The following is a 21,839-nucleotide window of genomic DNA, read 5'->3' as shown; positions in this document are numbered from 1 at the left end:
GGCATTTAACTGGTTCCAGTGTGAAGGTTACACAGTTACAGGGCTCCTTACCATATAACCCATAACTAGCACCAGGGTTAGAGGGCTCCTTACCATATAATCCATAACACAGAGTAGGCTCTCCTCAGCCTATCCCCAGGACTCAGCTCTCTCTGAGTCCTAGCACTCTCCTCACTGCAAGGGGGACAGAGGGTGCAGCAGAGTGGGGACCTCAGCCCACAAGGTCTCACCCTATGACTTGAGCCCAAGGCCCATCACCAAAATCCCTGGTCTTTTCCCTCTGGGAACTGTTAATTTTATTCTCTTAGCCGCACTGGAAACTGGCTGCAAGTTGTGACAAATAAACAGCTCCACCTCTGTATCTCAGTCAGGTACTAAGTGCATTCCTACTCAACCCACTGTGGCTTGCAGGTACTGTGAGGAAGGCAAAAAACTCCCTGGTCTTCTGCCAATTGGCCCCTGGGAGAAAAATTTCCTTCCTGACCCCTTAACAGGCAATTGGCTAGAACGGCGGCACCTGTCAGGCTGGGTTCCCACTCCTTGCTGGAATGCAGCCAAAAGAGGCTCCATATGGCCCCTGCGTTAGGCTAAATCTTGGGATCTGTGGAATGCAGGCTAATCAGCACCTCTCTCTTCCAGCTGGCCAATGGGTGTCAGAGACTTCAAGGGAGGAGCTACCTATTGTCCCTTTGCGAATGTCTCCCTCCTCGCCACAGGGACTGTCCCCTTTTCACCACAGGCACCATTGATTTCCCCCACCCGTTGATGCAGGTGGGTGGCATTTTTGAAAACTTGTGAATATGACACCTGGGTTGACCATCAATCTTATTCACAGCAGCGAACAAGGTATATTTTGTATGTTAGCATAAATTTATGATGGACCGCTTTGTTCATTTCATACTACTTTCCTGCTGTAGTATTGCTGATAAACTAGTTTCTTACCTGAATAACTATATGAATGTGTGGGTTTTTTTTTTATTTTTATAATGCTCATCTTTAAATAAGGTTAAAGTGAATCTCTCTGTTAACTAGGATGACTGTATCATTGTCTTGTTTTGTTTGCACCCTCCTATGCTTGACAAGAGTCTAGAGTACTTTGAAAGTGAAACTGGAGCCTTTAAAAGAATCACTCATTGTTTCAATATATAAATATAAAGAAAGTAAAGCTCAAGTTTAAGCCTCCTTCTCAGAATATGTTTGGCCTGTATACACTCAGCTTCTTACCTGTCCCATATCAAAGAAGTCTTATTTCCCAAAGGACCCTAAGGAAACTAGTATCAGAGGGATAACCGTTTTAGTCTGGATCTGTAAAAAGCAACAAAGAGTCCTGTGGCACCTTACAGACTAACAGACGTATTGGAGCATAAGCTTTCGTGGGTGAATACCCACTTCATCCTAAGGAAACTAGGCATCAACAGCACTGAATTTCAGTGGGAGTTTGGTGCCTACCTCTCTTATGCTCCTGAGGAAATCCCAAGCTAAGTTTGTAGATGCTGATGCGCCCTTTCAAAGCAAAATGCTTAACTGCAGATACATTCCACTTAAGTAGGTATAGTCTACTTAGCTTAAAAAGGAATTTCCTGTAATACTGTTGGACATGGGATGCTTATTTCCATGGAAAAATCCAGAACGCTTTTCCAGCTCACAGATTTTTTTTTCTAGAATTGATTACTGTTTTGTGTATGCCTTTATGTGAATGGAATTCTTTTCTATGAGCTTGCCAGTTAATTGTGGATGGCTTTCCCCACTTTTGCCCCCATGCATTTTCAATTCACAGCTGCCATGTTTCAATGAGAGGCTATACAGAAATTTGGAATTTGTCTCCTTACTGTACTTCTCCCCCCGCCTCCCTAGTTTCTTTCCCCTGCCCATCTGCTCCCTTCCTCCACCTCCACACAACACTATCAGCAGTGTGGGATGGCTGCACACTTTCAGCCCCTCCCACAGTAGCATTCCTCCTATTCAGCCTGAAACACATAGCCAGAGCCTGGAGCCAAGTCCTAATCAGAGGCTATGGTAATATTTTCTGTGTCTCTGGTCTGGTTTCTGTAAAAAATAATACTTCTAAATGTTTTTTTTTTTTTTTAAGAAGCCAGAGTAAGTCCCCTTAATGTTGTCTCCTGTCTCTTGCATGGCCCGTCCCTTCTCCCAAGCAGTCTCTACATTGTATGCACACTTTACATGTATACACATATACAGACACACGCACGTGCACACACACACAACCTGTAACCAATCAATTTCTACTACAGCTATTCCCTATACACTCCCTCCAATTCAGCTGCCATTGTAGCTCCCAGTGCTGCCAGCACAACCGACTTCCAAAAAGGACAGTTAGCCCTGAAGCAAGTTTCACTTTGCAGTTTAAGTAGCACTGAACGGCTGAATAAAGCGCAACCTGAAAATGACAGTAAGCAGCAAGTTTAATTTTGAAATGCATTCTGGAGGCAGCATGATGCACTACCGTTAATGTCTGGGGCTGGGGAAAGAAGAACAGTGGCCGGTGCACTGTGGAGAGGCAGGGGGGAAAAAAAGGCCTAAAAAAGGGGCTACTCTAATCTGAAGCAGAAGGCTCAGAAGCTAGGTGGATATGTACACCTTTATTCTTAATACTGTCTCGCTCAGTTAAAACTTTCAAACCGTGAAAATATCAATCTGTATTTAATAAAAAAAAAAAAAAGGTTAACTAAGACATTAAGTGTTGTATTGACATGCAGAACCGAAATAAAATTTGACTAAACATTTTGGTAATATCATATTCTGCAAGCCTGATCTTTATTTCATTTTTATCCCAGTTGAAAAAATAATGTAGCATGGCCATACTGAATTTACCTAAAGAAGATTTTGGTCAATCAAGAGAAATTTATATTCCAGTTCTTGTCACATCTGAGCCCTCGCAAATAAAAAATGATTTACAACTTTTCAATGCAACAAGTCTAAAATGAACAAACAAGAGTTGCTGAATATATGCCAGTGAAAATTTGCTTTACATCAATTTCCTTGTTAGACCACATTGACCACTTCTATATTCTTCACTATCCATAATTTTTCAACAAAATGAATTCATTTCACCATTTTCAGGAAATACTGTAATTACTTCATTGTGTCTTTCTTAAATGAAAGCTTATTCAGACATTTGTTTGTTTTTTGTGGTTTTTATTTTCATCATCACCACTTTAAAGTAAACCAATCCTTGGATTGTAAAATAATGCATCCCACACTAAGTTTTAATGAATTCGGTATTTAGCACTAGGATTCTGGAATTCATCAGTGCTTAAGTATACAACATTAATCTCCATGCAAGTACCTATATGAAAACAGTTATGGTTCAGTGGGACTGGCATTTGGTTATGGTCTAAACTAACAGTTCTAATTTGTACACGCAGTTCCCACCAGATGACTGATCAGTATCTTATACCCAGGGATCATGTATTCTGTGGCTGTGAAACTCATCCCTTCTAATAGAATTCTGCTCCAGAAACTCACTTTTCTTTATCAAAAAGTTGTATTACCAAGGGTTGGAAACCTGCGTAAGCTTGAAAAAGTGAATCCTGTGCAAACCAATAAAGAGGTGTATGCTGAAATGATAACTTTGAGAACTATGAACTGCTCCATTCATTTCAATCATGGCCCTACGAAGTCCATTCTACAGCTATAGAATTTGGAATTTTTCAAAGATGCCATGGGGGAGGAATAGCTCAGTGGTTTGAGCATTGGCCTGCTAAACCCAGGGTTGTGAGTTCAATCCTTGAGAGGTCCACCTAGGGATCTGGGGCAAAAATCAGTACTTGGTCCTGTTAGTGAAGGCAGGCGGCTGGACTCAATGACCTTTCGGGGTTCCTTCCAGTTCTATGAGATAGGTATATCTCCATATATTTATTTATTTTTATTTAATTCAACATCTTTGTTGTGGAACTCATCATTTTGCTAAAACTTAGTGCCCAAACATTTTGTCTCCCTGTCCTGCTGGGATTTGCCTACAACTGCCTCTTGCTCTCCATAAGGGACTTATCTGGACTACAGTGCATACTCCCTGCACTATTCAATGGAACAAGACTATTGGGGATTAGGGAGTCAGAGTTGAAGTCTCACTGCTTCCCAAATACCAGGCAGAGTCAGAAGTACAGAGTAGTGATTTGGGCTGCCAAGAGAACAGAGAGTTCACTGAAACTGATTACAAAGCTCTGTGCTTGCTGAGCCCAGTGGGCATGGGGGATTGAAACAAAGATTTTGAGCTGGGCCACCTGGAAGACAACACAGCTGGGGTCTAAAAGTTGTAACCAGGCTACCCTGAAGAGCATAGCAAAAACACTCAATGTGAAATATCATCACTGTTGAAAATAATCATTGATTAGTTTTATGCTAATAACTATTTTCAAGCATAAATTATAGTGTATGTATTTATGTAGTGATAGGGGATAAGAATGAGGAGTATTTCATGATGATTGACTAAATTAACAGTGCCACAGAATGTAGGGGTTGTATGAAATAGAGTTCCAACGGGCTGCAAAATAAACCTTATAGCTTATGAGAAATGAGTAAGTGTCTCAGCTCAGGCCCTAGTGGATAAGTGCCTGTATTAGAAAAGCATGAACTCAGCTGGCAATAATTGGCACCCTTCGTGGTACCCAGAAGTCAAGAACTGTTACTGAACTACCATCTCAGCCTTAGAGGCAGTCCCTCCAGGTCACACTTGATATATATTCATAGGACAATATGGGAAAACTATGCTTTATTTATACAGTGGAAAAATAATGTGCTTCAGTTTCCAGGACTGTTGATCCTGCACCTTTAACTGTAACTAGATTCACTAAAGAACAATCTCTGATATGGCAAAGGTCAACTGGAAACTCACTTGAACTGATATACAAGTTCAGTCTCAAAAGCAACAAGATTTAACAGCATAAAGGCACCACTCAGTTAAATCCCATTAGTTGATCACTCAAAGAAAAGGTAAGAAAAATACTTATTTTCTTTTAAGCTGATGTTTAAGTTAAGTCCCTGAAATATTTAGTGTCTTCCAGATGTTAACATAGGTCACAGTTTTATTGCTGATACTATTAAATTCAATATTGTGTCAAGTCCAATGTAAGCCAAAAATTGTACAGTGCTTCTCTGTTACATCCTTAAACTCCACACTGTTGGAATGGAGATGATGATGGTGTTAGATTACTTTATTTCAGCTGAATGGTTGTTAATACTGCTACATAAGCTTGTCCCACAAATCTCAAGTTTATAGATCAAAAGGCCACCTGGATCAATTTATTACGTGCAAGTTTCACAGCTGCAGCATCCCTTAAAACACAAACCATGAACTGAAGTCAGAATACAGTCCTCCTGGTTATCCCTTAGCCTTTTAGACTTTTCATTTCAAAATAGCGTTTTTGTTTCAAAATTTATTTTTAAAAGGGTAAATAACACCCCCCCAAAAATGAAAAAAAAATTCATTTCAAGTCTAAGTGTTTTGTTTTGGGTCAAACAAAACACTTTTTTCCATTTGAACTGAACCACATTTTTTTCAAATTGGCCCTGAACGGCCGGGGGTGGTGGTGAGGATGGAGTGGGGGGGGGCTCCCAGTCAATGGCTCTCTGTTATTGTGTTTGTTTTCTTAAAGTAGTAAAACAGAAACACAAAAACCTTTTAAGGGAAGTACACAGAAATGGCATCCATCACTTCTGAACACCGAACTATCTACAAAACTTGTTAGCTTATTTCACCCAAGTGCACCAAATAAAAGGGATTTATTTATAGCACTACCACCACACACTAACCAACAAAAAACAAAGGGCTAGGTGCTGGCCCTGGCTGCTGCCATTCAGTGATAGATCAGCCAGGGTCAAAGAAACCATAAAGCCAGTGTATTCTTGCTGCCTAAGGGTTTCTCTAGAAGCGTAGGGCTGGCATTGCAAGCAGAGGGGATGTGGCTGGTCACAGCCAGGAAGGCGTAGCCTGCCTAACACTCCATCAATCCCTGGCTGATCCAGGCAGTAGGTAGCTGGCACAAGTTAGAGCAGCCCTGAAACTCTTAAGTGTGGAAGCTTGGGTCTACAGCAACCTAAACAATGTTTGTTAGTGGGCAATTTGAATCTGTACATTCGCAGTCTGGAGGTCGGAGGCAATAGGAAACGAAGGGTTAACGGCCCCATTTCTGGAGTATGTCCCAAAGGTGGGTGGATCTCTGTGCCACAATCATTGTTGTTATTTATATTTGTATTATGCACTAGCACCTAGGAGTCTCAGTCATGAACCAGGACTCCATTGTGCTAGACGCTGCACAAACACAAAACAAATACAGTCCCTGCCCCAAAGAGAAGGAAGCAATGAGACAATATTGGTCAGCACATTGTCCCGATTTTTTGTAGGCCTTAGAGCAAAGTAGAGATCTAAGGAGGGTGTTGAAGGAGAATAATGAGTTAGGCTTGGGCTACACTTAAAACGTATACTAGCATAGCTATCAGGGCCGGCTCTAGGCACCGCGGGGCCTGATTCGAAAGAGCAACCGCCAAAGTCATGCCGCTGTCTTCGGCGGCAGCTCAATCGCTGCTGCGGAGGAAGGACCCTCCACCGAAATGCCGCCGAAGACAGCGGCAACGATTGAGCTGCCGACGACGATAGTGCCGGGACTTCGGCGGCAGCTCAATCGGCTGCCGGTGCCTTCATCGGCACTTCGGCGGAGGGACCTTCCTCCATGGCAGTGATTGAGCTGCCGTCGAAGACAGCGGCAAGACTTCGGCGGCAGCTCCTTGGGGATGTTGCGGGGCCCTCTTATGGGCGCGGGACCTGATTCCGGGGAATCGGCTGAATCGTCCTAAAGCCGGCCCTGAAAGCTATGTTGGTCAGCAGTGTGGGGAAAAAAACCCACCCCAACCAACATACCAATGTTGACAAACCCTCAGTGTAGATACAGCTATGCTGACAGAGATGAGTGCTTCTGTTGGTGTAGCTAACATCCTTCTGGGAGGTAGTTTTCTACATGGGCAGAAAAACTCCTTCTGATTGTATATGCTGCATCAACAGTAGCATAGACATAGACTTAGTTTTGCAGATATTTACAGGGAGCTTTTCCTAAGCATGGGAGAAAGCACAAATCAATCCTAGCCCTAACTCTTCAACAGAATTCCCTCCGCCTCTGATGATCCCTTCCAGATTTTATAAGTTAGATATACTTCAATCGGGTCAGTATTTGACTGGGAAACTGAAAAAAAAAAAAAAAATCAAGGGGCTGCCTGAAGTGGTGTTGATGTGGATAGTTGGTAAGTCTCTTCACTGAATCAGTACTGAACCAGGGATCACTGTTCTGATGGGAGCTGCCCTCTTTTATATGCTATGTATAATCAGAGCTCTGACCACTCTTTGCGCTGTCTACACTTTAAAAGCATTCTGGAATAACTGTCTGCTAGGAGTGTGATTGTTTGCTGACAGTTATGTCAGTAAAAGCCCTAGTCCAGACGTAGTTATACCAGTATAAAGGTGCCTTATGCCAGTATAGCTTATTTTTTCCTAAAACCAGAATAAGATATAGTAGTATAAGCACGTTTATACTGATATAACAGTGTCCACACAAGGGAGATTTGGCTGCTTTGCCAGCACACTTAAAGTGGCAAACCTTTGAAGTCTAGACAACCCTGTGTCATCTTTGGGTTTTACACTTCAGGTTTTTGCCATATTCAAGTTTGTGATTATTCTGCCTACTTACAATCTGAATTCAATTTAAACTAGAAAAATTGTTCTTCATGTTCCCTTCTAAAGACACGTGTAAGTTACTGGGGCAGAATGTAAACATTACAAAGAAAGAATTTTTTTGCAGGGGACAGTGTCACTTTTTTTTTAAAAAAGGATATTATTTTCATTATATTAAGTGACAATTTTAAAATTAATGTTTGATGGGATCCAGTCTCTCACCACAATTAATGGATAGTTATACAGTATATATTATATGAAGAACAGACTTCATTTATCCGTCATGTCAAAACATTTGTAACGCATGATCCTTTTTTAGTTTATTACAAAAGAACCCAAAATCTTTATGCATACAGACAGTATGTAAGCAGTTCTACTGTCTATTAATGACCCTACTACTTCACCACTGGATAGCTAATATCATGAAAGATTCTTTTCTGTAGGCTTAACTGATAACAGCTCTCTAAATCCAAAGGGGCTCCCATCAACCTCAAATATCAACAGTGACTAATACATTTTCTTCTGCTTGGCCTAGATTTTTACTTGCAACTAAATCTCCATTCTGACTTCAGAAGGGAAAGAAAAGATGAATTGGCTTTACATTCCAGTTAACTGTTGCTTCTCTTTGCCATCTTACACTCAAGTGAACAGAGAATTACTCCAAGGTCTTTCCTCTTTGAAACCACATAACAGTAATGTTTCTAACTACTGCAAAGTAGAGACCAACAAAGTGGACTGGAGTACAGTTGATTCAGTGTACACCAGAAAAACTGCAAGGATCATGCACAGAATGTACAAGGAGTGTCCTTAACTAGGCATTGCCAGTGTTAAAACTTGACTACATGTTCCTTGCCTGTCTTGCATCAGCCATGTGTGATCTCTGCACTTTTGGAAGTATGGGAGTCAATGGTGAAAATTCAAAGCAGACAAAGTATTTCTTCACTAGCTATAAAAATCTCATCTCTGTAGGCATTAGGACCTTTACATAATAAAAAAATAAAAGCACTGAAGCATTTGGATTTTATTTACTAAAAGTACAAAGCATTACTCAACTTAAGAGAAAGAAAAATGCTAAGACAATGTATGAGCCTATTAATATTTCAGTGTTCCATTAACATCACATAAGTATTTATTTCTTTATCTTAATTGGAAACAAGTGAACATTAAACAGCTGCTGTTTTATATAAAACTGGATCCAACTCACAAGATTAACCTCTTTAGCAAACTGAGCAGGGAGAGAAAGAGAGAAGGCAAAAAAAACCCCCAAACAAAAACCTTAGCTAACAGGTACTTCGAGGTGAACAGACATAATATTAAACTTTTTTAAAAAATGCTTTAGAAAGAATGTTAGATTTTAAGGAGAGGGGGACAAAAAAAGTTAAAATGGTTTGGAAATCAAGCAAACTCAAACTCATGGTTTCACGTTTACAACACAAACGCTGAACGGTATGGAAATATTTCTGTTTTGCAAAGTCTCCACCAAACACCTTGTGCTCTGCCATTATGATTATAATTTGAAATCCTGCAGTACAGGAGTGGGCAAACAACATTCCATGCTGCTCTGAAAACACAGGCCATGGCTCCCTTCAACATTACTATAGAGGTACGGTATATCCTGTGGATGCTACATATCTGAGCATACAATGCTCTATTTTGATCCAAATAGACAGATCAGAGGTAAGTTTGACGTTTTACATAAAGTTAACTAGCTTCTATGGCTTTCTGTATACAAGAGAATTTTAGAAAAAAATTCCCATCGGTGCTAACATTGGTAAATCAACAGACAACTGTACACAAAGCTCAAGAAGCTTCTGGCTTTGTATGTTAATACCAATTTAACTGACACAGTGCTAAAAACACTGGTGCTGCCACTGAACCACTGGTAATACAAGCAAGTTCTTTCCTAAAATTCTCAAGTGCACATTTTCCTTATGAGGCAAAATACAAATCAAAAATTTGAGCAAAATGTATAGTTTTAATTTTGTTTTTTAAAAGGGTGTAAATGCAATATAAAATCGCTGACTGAGAAAGAAATGAAAGTATAATCTATCAACTCATTAGGAGTCATCATCATTTGTCAACAGCTGGGCCACACTTGAGCTTTCAATCTTATCGCTATAGTTTTTCTCCCTTGGCTATGATGCCTCTTAATTTCTCTCTCCTTCAATTTTTGGCTACATGAATGAATGCTTTAATGAATTAATTCACCATACCATGTATTTAAAAAGAGTTCTGTAATTTATAGCATGTATTGTCCACTTCTTCGTATTTTCCAGATATGTAAAGTATTATTCGGACATGGTCTACATACACTACATGCAAGGTCGTCTACAAAACAGACTTCCCCTGCCATCCTGCCCGCCGCCCATCTCTTTGTAAGTCTAGTGATGCTAACAGATTTACTCAGATAATCAAAACAAAGACACTACATTTCAGTACTATCATCCACATTCTTAAAGGGATGGAAATATTGTGACATGATGGGGCTATTATCTCAAAAATAATCAGTGTTTCATTTGTAAATGCAGAGAGGCAGTATAAATTTAAACTTTAAGCTACCTGTTCTCTGGCTCTAAATTTAAATGACTTCCCAATCATATCAGTGGAATTTGCCTCCCTCACCTCTCTATATTGTGGTATGCATTTTATCATTAGCTAAATATATTACCTCATGCTATTTCTCTGCATCAACAGCTGTATCTGACTTCCACAAAGCTACAAAATGTGGATCCAGAATTGGAACATCCAAAATTCCAGGTGTGTTTGGATTCAGGATTTCAGTTCTGGTCCCACCAAATTTAAAAAGTAATAAATCAACTTCAAAATATGGCATAACAAAACAGATTCCAACAGTGCAATACCATGTCATTTTGCAAATAGCAGTAATAAGTTATTCCATTCCGGTCCATATTTTTAGTTATTTGCAAGATATACTGAATAAAATATTTGAAAATACATATAAAATGTTTTGTTTTAGAAAAAATTCTGAAAAGTGTTTAAAATTGATTTGTGAACAGCATACATACCGCCGGCTCTCCAATGGACGTCCATCACTAGAGATGCTGCGGGGAATGTTGGTTGCTCGCTCTTGGGGTGGCATTTTCCCTTCTCCTTTCCCTGAACCAATCCTAGAGGTTACTGGACTTTGTATCTGGGATGGTACCTGTGACATATGAGGCCCCTGCCCCTTGTTTGCATTTCGTTGCCATTTGTTGTTGTTTCTGAAGGGGAATTTGAACTCATATGGAACTCCTTCATTCACTTTGTATTCCATCACTGGCATGCGACAGGTTTCTGAACAACTCCTGGAAGGGAGAAAATTAATACACAGGTAAGATATTTGTTCACACGAAAGAAAGAAAAATAAGTATTGACTAGAATTACATTGATAAGTGCTGGCAAAGAGAACAATTAAACAGAAGGTCTTAATCCTATTTAATACATGTCTTTTCTGTTGCCTTAGCTTTTGTTGCAGCAGGCTTATAAACAATCCTAAAACATAGACGGTCAGTAAGACAAACCCAGAGAAACATGGAATGGATTAGACGAGCTAATATAGTAGATCTATCTCTATTGTCTACAGTTCAATGATAAGGAGTCTAATAGATGGGTTTTTATTGCAATGAACCCAACTCTAAAACCCTGATACAAAAATGGGAAAATTCAGATCTGACTTTTGCAGATTGAGCTGCTTCTAGTTTTTCATAAAGTCAACAGAGTGTATAAGTGCATCTATACATTTGCTCAGATATCACCCCTCAAAGAATCCAAAAGCATAGGATGTCTGTTGTTGCACCTCACTTCAACTCCAACTTGAAGGCCAGGTCAGACAGTTACAGTTACCTTAAATCTTGAATCCTGAGTTCAATATTTCACTCTTTCTATTAATGGTTCCCAATGTTTTCTAGCAACTATCAATTTACCAAATAAAGAATATGTATGTACCAGTGAGTGCATCAAAGTTCCATTCAACTGGATGTGCTTTAATCTAGTGGTTCTCAACCTTTTTGAGCTCAGGACCCATTTGTAAACCTTGATGACCTGTCCTGACACAGTAAATAGCTTTAGTAACAAAACAAACAAAAATCTGGCTCACTAAATATTTCTTATCCACTATAAATACACTAACAGTCAATACTAAATACTCCTGAAAATTCTGCAAAATTCTGCATATTTTGTCAAAATAACACAATATACTCATGCCATTTTCAATTATTTTGGTAATTTATTTCAAAATACCATTTAGCAAGTGTGTCTGTAACAATATAGGCAACAAAAAAGATTCAAAAAATGTTTTTTTGACAAATATATTCCTTACTGGGTGTATTTACACATCTATATGGCTCCTAATGCCCAAACCAGATGTGCCCCTCCCCCCATCGCTGCCCGGGAGGGGTGCGTGAATCAATTTTTCAGTGGGAAAGAGTAAAATCTACAAGGGGCATTAATTCTGTGCTTGCGCAGTGGCACAGAATTCCCACTAGTCACAAAAGCCTTAAAGTTCAGAGGTTCAGACCACTGCTTTAATACTCTCCCTTCTACCAGTAGATGCAAAATATTACTACAGTCCCAGAGCAAAATATTAATATACAAATTAAGAGAATGTCAATTAATGATCTATTTAAAACATAACCACTTATACAGCAGGTTAATTTACACTTTAAATGAGGCAGGGCCTGAACAAGGAACTGAAAAGCAGCATGAACCAGGAATTCCTGCTTAACCAACAAAAGGCTTTTTGTTTGTTGCTTTCACTGAATGATAGAAAGCAAAGAAATCCTCAAACAAGATTGAATCTTCTGGAGATATTAAAACATACGTATTAAAAGTAAACATAAAAGTGATCATCAGAAATTCTTCAAACATAAGGCCTCTCACAGGGTCATGCAGTCAGCTGTACCAACTGGGATATGACTTTTTTTTTAAAAATGAAGCTTAATCAGAGTTTGAATTAAACTTATCTAGTCACTGGATATTGACTGTTTTAAGGTTAAAAACTCTGCAGGGAATACATTCAAAATGTTTACCCTGTGAATGAAAAAAAAAATTCCCTCATGCTAGACCTTGTTTAGGACACAGGAAAAATATAAATTTGAGTTTCCTAGTACAGCTAATTTTGAGATAATGCTTTACAAACAAAAAAGGTAAGACTACCCCAAAATGAATTACACTTCATTTTTTTTTAAAGTTTTATACCTTTGACATACATTGGATAATCAACCCCACTTTCCCTAAAAGTTCAATGCTTGCTAGAGACCACAAATACCAAATTTGAAGCTAAAGGAATTTTTAATTTATTTTTTAGGAATTTGTGGCTTTGGGAAGGTGTCAAAATTGGGCTAACAAATAAAAGAGGGCTACAACTTCAAAGTCACTATGACGTCTACAAAGTAACTACTTCAACTCCATAATCATTCTAAAACCAGGTTATGGAAGAAAACAAAATAATTATAGATCAAGTTTGCAGATGACACAAAGATTGGGGGACTGGTAAATAACGAAAAGGACAAATCACTGATACTGAGCAATCTGGAACACTTGGTAAACTGGGCAGAAGCTAACAATATGTATTTTAATATGACTAAATATAAAAACATACATCTAGGAAGAATTAATTTAGACCATACTTTCAGAATGGGGGACTCTATTCTGGGAAGCAATGACTCAGAAAAAGATTTGGGGGTCATGGTGGATGTTCATCTGAATGTGAACGCCCAGTGAGATTGGGCCAAAGGGCTAATGAAATCTTTGGCAGTATAAACAGAAGAATCTCAAGTAGGAATAGAGAGGTTGTATTACCCCTGTATTTGGCACTGGTGTAACTGCTACAGGAATAGTGTGTCCAGTTCTAGTGTCAACAGTTCAAGAAGGATGTTGACAAATTGGAGAGGATTCAGAGAAGAGCCACAAGAATGCGTAAAGAATTGGAAAACATGACACAGTGAAAGACTCAAGAAGCTCAATCTATTTAGCTTAAGAAAGAGAAGGATACAGGATGATTTGAGGGATGAGTTTAGAAGTACCTACATAGGGAACAGAAATTTTATAATAGAGGATTCTTCAGTCTAGCAGACAAGGCATAATAAGATCCAAAGGCAGACAGACTAGAAATAGGGCACACATTTTTTAACAGTGTCATCAACCATTGGAACAACTTCCCATGTGTTGTCGTAGCTCTCCATCACTAGACATTTTTAAATCAAGATTGGCTGTTTTTCCTAAAACATACGCTCTAGTTCAAAAAGAAATTAAGGGAAGCCTATGGATGGTGTTATACAAGAGGTTTGACTAGATTATCACAAAGGTCTCTTCTGGGCTTATAGTCTATGAAAGCAACAGGTCTCTCCTATTGAACTTTAGATGCTTCTGTCTAATTTGGCCAGTAGAAGCCTTTGGGATAAACAGCATTATCTTAGTAACTGGAGTTCTTAGAGATGTGTGGCCCCATCTATATTCTACTGTGTGTGCGCACTCTATGTGCCTGAGACCAGAAGATTCTTGCCAGCAGTGTCCATTGTTCTGCACATGTGCCCATCTTCTAACGCTGTGAACTGAGGCTATAAGGGGCAGGGCAGACTTAGTGTTTCTCCAGTTCCTTCTCCACCACGAAGCAGGGAAAAAATCTGAGGCAGAAGGGAAAAAGGGTAGTGGAACATAGATAGGGACAACACATCTCAAAGAACTCCAGTTACTATAAGTTAAGTAACTTCTCTTTCTTATTCCAGTGATGGTCCCTATCTGTATTCACACTGTGGGTGACTGACAAGCAGTATTCTCAAGAGGAGGAGGGTGCGAGAATGCTGGTGATATAGATGATTACAGAACTGACGCTCCATAGGACATGTCTGCTGTGGAGGCTTCTACTATAGCGCACCTCATGGAGGTATGACTGGAACTCCATGTAGCTCCTTTGCAAATATCATCGAGTAACACTTATTGAAGTGAGGCTACTGAAGATGCCTGTGTTCTGTTAGAGACCTCTTATTTGTTCTGCTAGGGAAACAAATAGTTTAGGTAACTTTTTGGTAGATTTTGTTCTTTGCAGATAAAACACTAATGTTCCATGCATGTCCAGGGAATGGAGTCTCTTATCCTCACTGCGCGTATGAGGCTTTGTACTGTCTCATGTGAAAATCCTAGATTACTTTAGGAATAAATTTTGGGTGCAATTGCAACACGACCTTATCCTTATGGAATACTGAATACAGTGGATCGGCCATCAGGGCACCAAGTTCCATTACCTTTCTGGCAGAAGTGAGGACACTGGAGAGGCATCCTTCATTAATAAATGAGACAAACACATCCCGAAGAGTTAAAATGGTGGCCTAGTTAATGTTGAGACTACCAAATAAAGATCCCAGATTGGAAGTGGTTTGATTATAAGCAGAAAAGTTCTAATTAAAACTTTGAGAAGATGTATGATCACCAGGTGGGTGAAGATAGATTGGCCATCAATTGGAGGGTGGCAAGCGCTGATCGCAACCAAGTGAACTCTCAACAAGATAAGGGAAAGGCCTGCAGACCTGAAGGTGGGGGAACATCCAAGATAATGGGAATGCCCGCTTCTTCTAGGGACACTTGGTGACGCTGGGCCCCAACAGAGAATCTAGCATTTCCTGGTTTACTCTTTCCTACTATTGTTGAGGATGGCTTGGACCGCTTCTGAATGTGTGGGTGTTTTAGGTTCAACATCCATCCAAATACCATGCTGTCAAATGAAGAGAGTCTGGATGGGGATATTGAACCCTGTCCTGGGTCCAAAGGTCTGGGAACAATTAGATGCTGATGAGTAAACAAACTGACATGTGAAGAAGGCTTAGAAACCAAAACTGCACAGACCATTTGGGAGTGATGGGGGTGATTACCACTCTGTCTTGTTGGCCCTTCCGCAGGACTTGACATAAGAATGGATGTAATTGCATATCCCAACCATGAGATTAGCAGAGCATCACCCCTGGGGCTCTGATCCCATCTGCAGCAGTACATTTTGCATTTCCTGTTCCCTTGAGATACTAAGAGGTCCCAAGTCAGAGCTTCCCATTGAGTGAATATGATGTTCGTCAATTAATCGTGTAATTTCCCCTCATGGTCAGTTGAGAAATGTCTGCTGAGGCTGTCCACTAGAGAACTGTTTTTCCAGACTGTGACCACTGATACGGTAATATGATGTTGAGTGCACCAATTCCACACACTGGCTATGCAGAGAGGGGTGGATCTTGTCCCTTCCTGGCTGCTGATATAGAACATTGTAGTTCTGTTGTCCAGCATTACTAGAATATGATGGGATTTTGTGAGTTGTAAAAATGTTTTGTGGGCCTCCTGGACAGCTCTCAGTACTAGAAGATTTATGTACATTCTGAGGTGTCCATGTGCCTTGTGATGTATGCTCATCCAGATGGGCGCCCTAACATAGTGGGGATGCATCTGTGATCAATGTTCTCTTGGGTATGAGGGAGGAACTTAAGAGAGTTTTTCACTGTAAAGGGGATCGTCACTACTTCATCCATGCTGTGTTTACTTGGCACATAAACTGTTCGAGGCCAAGTTTGCACACAACGAAGACAAAGACTTTATAAAAGATGTTACATAGATGCATGATGCCACATGACCCATATCTTCACTACTGTTCACCTAGTAACTAATTACTCTTTACTTTGACTGCTGGTTTTTCTCTTCTCTGTGTTAGACGTGGCTCCAGTTGAACCAATGAGAATATGTAATTCCTCCCTGTTCCTATTCCTCCATTCAAAGTCAGTAATCACCCATTAATTGCATTCAGTGACACTGTTTTAATTATGTTTTTTTCAGAGACATGAATTTTAAAAGGCAGCATGGTCTCTTGGGTAGGGCACTAGGCTTAGACTCAGGAAACTTAGGTTTATTCTTGACTTTGCCACTGACCTGTTATATAATCTTGGGCAAGTCACTTCATCTCTGCGTTCCCTCTCACCTTTTATCTCTCTTGCTGTAGCGAGGAGGAGTAGGTTCCCTCAAAGAAAGACCAGGAGGGACCACTGGACCTCACTCCTGGGATGGCAGCCTCCCCACCATAGGCTAGGAAGCCTGCGCTAGTCTACTGTCTGCCAGAGCTAGGATGCTAGATCCTTTATTGCTCTAACCTAGGCTACCTCCTCTAATGAGGGCTGAGCTCTTAAGACTGCTTGTTGTCTTGCCCTGACTGAGGGCCTGGGCTTATAGACTTTTGCTGTCCTGCCCTGATGACAGGCCAGAGCCCCTAACTGCTTGCTACCTGCACTAACTGAGGGCTGGGGCTCATAGACCCTTTGCTGCTCTGCCATAACTGCAGGTCAAAGCCCCCAACTGTTGGTGCCTTGCCCTGCCTGAGGGTCAGGGTTCACATAGACTCGTTATTGCTTAGCCCAGCTCAAATGGCCTGAGCTTTAAAGACAGCTAATTCACCCCTAACTGACTGCTGTGCTAAGGGTGTGACAGTGACAAGGAGTGGTCTCCCTCAGAGGTAGACCAGGAGAGACGGCCACACACTTTTATATTTGCATATTTAAGTTATAAACTCTTTGAGATAGGGATGACTTACTAAGGGCTTGGCTACACTGGCACTTTATACCGCAATAAAGCCACCCAGAGCGCTCTACCTTACTCCCCGTCCACACTGGCAAGGCATGTAGAGCGCTCTGACTCCCTGGCTAGAACGCTCCTGGTACTCCACCTCCACGAGAGGGATAATGGCTGTTGCGTATTGGCTGAGACGCCCCAGGGCCAGTGTAAACGAGGAGTTACGTTACAGCATTCTGACTGACCTCTGGAAACGTCTCATAATCCCCTTAAGTCAATTGGCCTCTCTTCTCTTTGTTGTGAAATCAGCTGAGGAATGCGGAAGTGCCTTTTCAGAGCTCCGTTTCAGATAGCGGCTGCTTATCTGCAACGGGGCAAAGCAAACATTTACTGAGTGAGTGAGAGAGAGGCAGGGGGGCTAGGGGGATCTGAACTTACAAGACAGCGGCTGACACACTCTCAGCACTCCAAAAACCCACTCTCTGTCCCCCCCACATACAAACAACACACTCCACCCCACCCCCCTCATTTGAAAAGCACGTTGCAGCCACTGGAACGCTGGGATAGCTGCCCATAATCCACCACTCCCAATGCCGCTGCAAATGTGGCCACGCCAGTGCGCTTGCAGCTGTCAGTGTGGACAGACTGGAGCGCTTTCCCTACTGCGCTCTCCGAAGGCTGGTTTAACCCAAAGCGCTCTACAGCTGCAAGTGTAGCCAAGCCCTATGTATTTGTACAGCACCCAGAAGAATGGGCCCCTTCAATTAGGGCCTTTAGATATTACTGTAATACAAATCATAAGTTATCTCCTGGATTATGCAGAAAAGGAAATCTGACTTTGGAAAACTTATTGCTAAAAATAAATTGCTTTGTGCAAAGATTTAACTTTAGTCTTTAATGGTATATTTATTATTCAATATTTAAGCAAATTTATAAATGTAACAATGTATAAATAATTATGATTTTTTGGATGCAGTAGGCAGGAGTAGGAATTGGCATTCAGGAGTTTATAACTGAGTAATAAGCTACTTATGATCTTTGCCCCAAAACAATAACAAAACCACTGACACTAGGGTGAGTATTTTGAAAAATACTATGATAGCTCTTCCTGCTGTGATTGTGGCCAGACTGAAGCTAAGCCTACTTTTAGCTGTGCTTTAGCTGTGCTTAATTTAATTCAGCCAAGATATTTGAAATAAGTGGGATCTGTGCTAGAATTGTATGTTCTAATCTTTTTGACATGATTGCAGCTGGACTTTTCATTTGCTGATCCTGCTAGATACTGTTGTTCTTATGGCAACTCTAAAAGATTAAAAACAGAAGCGGACTTTTTACAATTAGGACTCCTATCTAACTTGCAGGTGGTCTCCTTTGTTCTGACAGATGATCACATCTCAAAATAATAGTGATTTGTGAGATTATTAACACAGTACCTCCTCAAAAAGATCATTTGTACATTTGATTTGTGTACTTGGTTTTCTTCTAACCAAATTTAGCACAAACCTTGAGCTGACAGTGGGCAAGTTCAAGCTATATAGGTTCCTTCTCTCATATTTAAATACTGTTTATGAGGAATTAATACATGGTATTTGAGAGATGGGAATCAGATGCAGTGATATGACTGAAAAGAGAAGCAATAAAAATGATAAACAGATTGGGAAAATAGAGCTCTAAGAAAAGATGAAGGAAATTGGGAATGTTCAGTTTAGCAAGAAAAACCACAAGACAAAAGTTTATCCATGATCAAAAGCTAAATTTAAAAGCTATAAAAGCAATAAAAAAGTTGACAGCCAGCCTGGAACTCAGCAAGGGTTGAGTGCACTGTGGAGTTAGCAAGCGCAGCCACTGCGGAGACAGTCTCAATTTGCAGCAAGTTCCCTGACCAATACATACGCAGATAGATTAATAGGCTCTAGTCACATGTAGCCTTGCTTCGTTGAAAGGGGAATGGAACATTTGGCATTGGGGAAAAGGATCCATAGGAATTAAAAGTTCTCTGTGAACGGGAAGAAAATTAACTAGTATTTTGATGGATCATAAATGTACACTTGTCAGTTCAGAGATGTTTGATCTCCACAACGTGTTTGTGGGAGTTTGAAGGATACATTGAGAGTACTATGATTTTTACTAAACTACTGTACACAGATATTTTGTGGAGCTGAAGTGTAAATTTAGACAGCATGTCCCCTTTTGCAACTTGTTTCAGTTGACAATATGGGATGCTGTAATAGAATTCTTTTCTAAATCTTTACACAGGCCGGAATTTATTCCAATGTCAAAGTACTAAAGGGGAAAAGTTTTGCATTTTTAAAACAAAATAAACTTCTTGCCCAAAGGTAGCTCTAGATGGTGTTAATTCTCATTCTGTCACCTCACAATACCTGCGTGGAGTGCAGTCCTCATGGGGAGGAATGATGACAACCTTCACGGTTACTGATGTTCTCAGCAGGTCAATCATTTGCTCATGGCTTAGAGTGGCTACAGCCACTTTGCAGATCTCCACTAGCCGGCTGCCCTGCAGTAATCCTGCCTGCCAAGCATAGCCATAGGGCTCAACGTCTGCCACAATGCCTTCATAGTTCACATGGAAACCAAGCTGACCCAGTCCATTCCTACGTAAAGTCATCTCCGTGGTCTCACAGCCCTTTGTCACAAACTGAGAATTGAAATGAAGAGGAAAGAGTGATTAGTGTAATGAATTACATTCTGAGAGGGCTATAATTCTGGGTTTTACACCCACAGTCCAAGATGAGGTATGGGGAGAGGGAACAGAAGTGCTTTGTCCCAAGGAAAGTCCCCACTGCTATGTACAATACCAGTTCAAACAAATCCCTTTACTCAAGCTGGATATTTAAGACAGCATCTGGTTGCACAGAATTAACTAGTCGTATTGTAGTTCTGCCTTAAAATTCCACTTATTTCATAGGAACATTAAAGGAATGTGGCAGTACACAACAGGTAAGTGTGGAGGACTTACACAAGCACCTGTATTTCATCTTTCATTTAAAATTTGACATTTTTACTAGGTCTGTGGATATTTCACAAAACTACCATTTCTCCATTTTTCAGTACAGTGGTTTGATGGCGTGCAACTACCCAATTTAGTGGAACTGGAACCTTATGCCACTCTCTTAACTGGCACCAGGGTGAATACAGGTTCTACATGCTTGAACCAATGGCATGTGTCTCTCCTTCCCTCTTGTTCATTCTACAATTGCTATTGTTGACGTAGTGGAGAACACAGCTGCTACATATACTTCTTTCCTTCATGACACAGCTGGACAAATAGTGAAGATGGACAGACATTTTCTAGACAAACAATAACAATGCAATGTATTGTTTATTTTACTTTATTACTATTATTATTTGTATTGAGATAGCATCTAGAGGCCTCAGTCTAGATTGGGGCCTGATTTGCTAGGCACTGTCCAGACACATAGTAAGGCAACTCCTACTCAAACTTCATTTGAGATGAAATATAACATGAAATATGACAGAAAAAGGAGGAAACAAGAGAAATACATAAGATCATTTGACTAGACAGGTATTTACTGAAGGTACCAAATTTTTTCTCATTTTTTTGAAGAATATCAGCTACTCCTGACTAATGCAAAACAACCAAGAATGGCTGGCTATTTTCTAGTAGATGTCAAAGTAGAGTGAGTGAGTGAGTGAGTGAGAGTGTGTGTGCGTGTGTGAGAGAGAGAAAACGGGAATTAGCCTTGTGGAATTAATTAATTAGCAAACAACTATTGCAAGCATTTTAATTCATTTGTTACTAAAGTCCCAATTTTAATTTAGAAAAAAAAAATTTCTAACCTCCAGCCTTTTTACGACCTCTTTGATATCATCAGAGTTGTTGATAAAGCTCTCCACAGAAACACATTCACCCCGGTCATAGAAGAGTTTGATGCTTGTGTCGGTTGAAGTCCACCCTATCACATCTCTGCAGGAACAATTGAACACCACACTCTTTGTATCCTGCTCAACGAGAACTACAAACTCATTAGATACACCCAGGAGACAGTCTATTTCCATACCCTTGCAATAGTCCTTTGCATGGACACTCCACACAATGGCACCAGAACTATGGAGCTCTGCTCCTGGATAAGGTTTGGACTTTTCCTTCTTTTTTGAGGCTAGTGAAATGAAGGGGAACTTGCCAGATGGGTCAATGGGTGTATTGGTGACATTCTTTTCTGCTAGATCTTTCAAGTACTCTTGACGAGTCCTGGTGGCCATGGCACGGAACTTCTCGGATTTATGAGCAGCATTCTCTGCATTAATCACTTTGGCCAGTAAGAAGTCCCTGAACACATTTGATTTAGGAAAGGTAACACCTTTTGGGATTGGTGGTCCAAACGATGGTACATCTCTGGATCTTGTCACAGCAACGCTAGAAGAAATACAGAAATGAAGAAGCGATGTGTCAACATTTTAATTTCTCTTTAGCAGTTTATGGGATCTAGAAAACCCACAGGCATGCCCTTCTCAGGCCACCCTCTGATTTTCAAACAGACATATACTGTGGCAAAAGAAAGGGCTGCTTGATTCACCAGAGGCACAAAGGATCTGCACTTAACACACAGACAATTATTTTTTTACTTTGCTAGTTTCTCAATAA

At 40.4% G+C, this 21,839-nt stretch overlaps 1 protein-coding gene across 3 annotated transcripts in view; it reads right to left on the bottom strand.

The window, feature by feature from the left end:
• Nucleotides 1–21,839, bottom strand: part of SIPA1L1 (signal induced proliferation associated 1 like 1) — a 388,865-nt gene that overhangs the window by 47,718 nt on the left and 319,308 nt on the right. For all 3 annotated transcript variants that reach the window (XM_054025262.1, XM_054025263.1, XM_054025264.1), the window contains 3 exons: nt 21,035–21,611; nt 19,597–19,871; nt 10,708–10,986 (listed from right to left, as the gene is read on the bottom strand). In XM_054025262.1, the coding sequence (XP_053881237.1) occupies nt 10,708–10,986; nt 19,597–19,871; nt 21,035–21,611 (1,131 nt within the window). The remainder of the gene's footprint in view (nt 1–10,707; nt 10,987–19,596; nt 19,872–21,034; nt 21,612–21,839) is intronic.

The sequence above is a fragment of the Malaclemys terrapin genome, chromosome 4, assembly GCF_027887155.1.
Source record: "Malaclemys terrapin pileata isolate rMalTer1 chromosome 4, rMalTer1.hap1, whole genome shotgun sequence".
Classification (NCBI taxonomy): Eukaryota; Metazoa; Chordata; order Testudines; family Emydidae; genus Malaclemys; species Malaclemys terrapin.
This window is presented reverse-complemented; position numbering and strand designations above follow the sequence as displayed.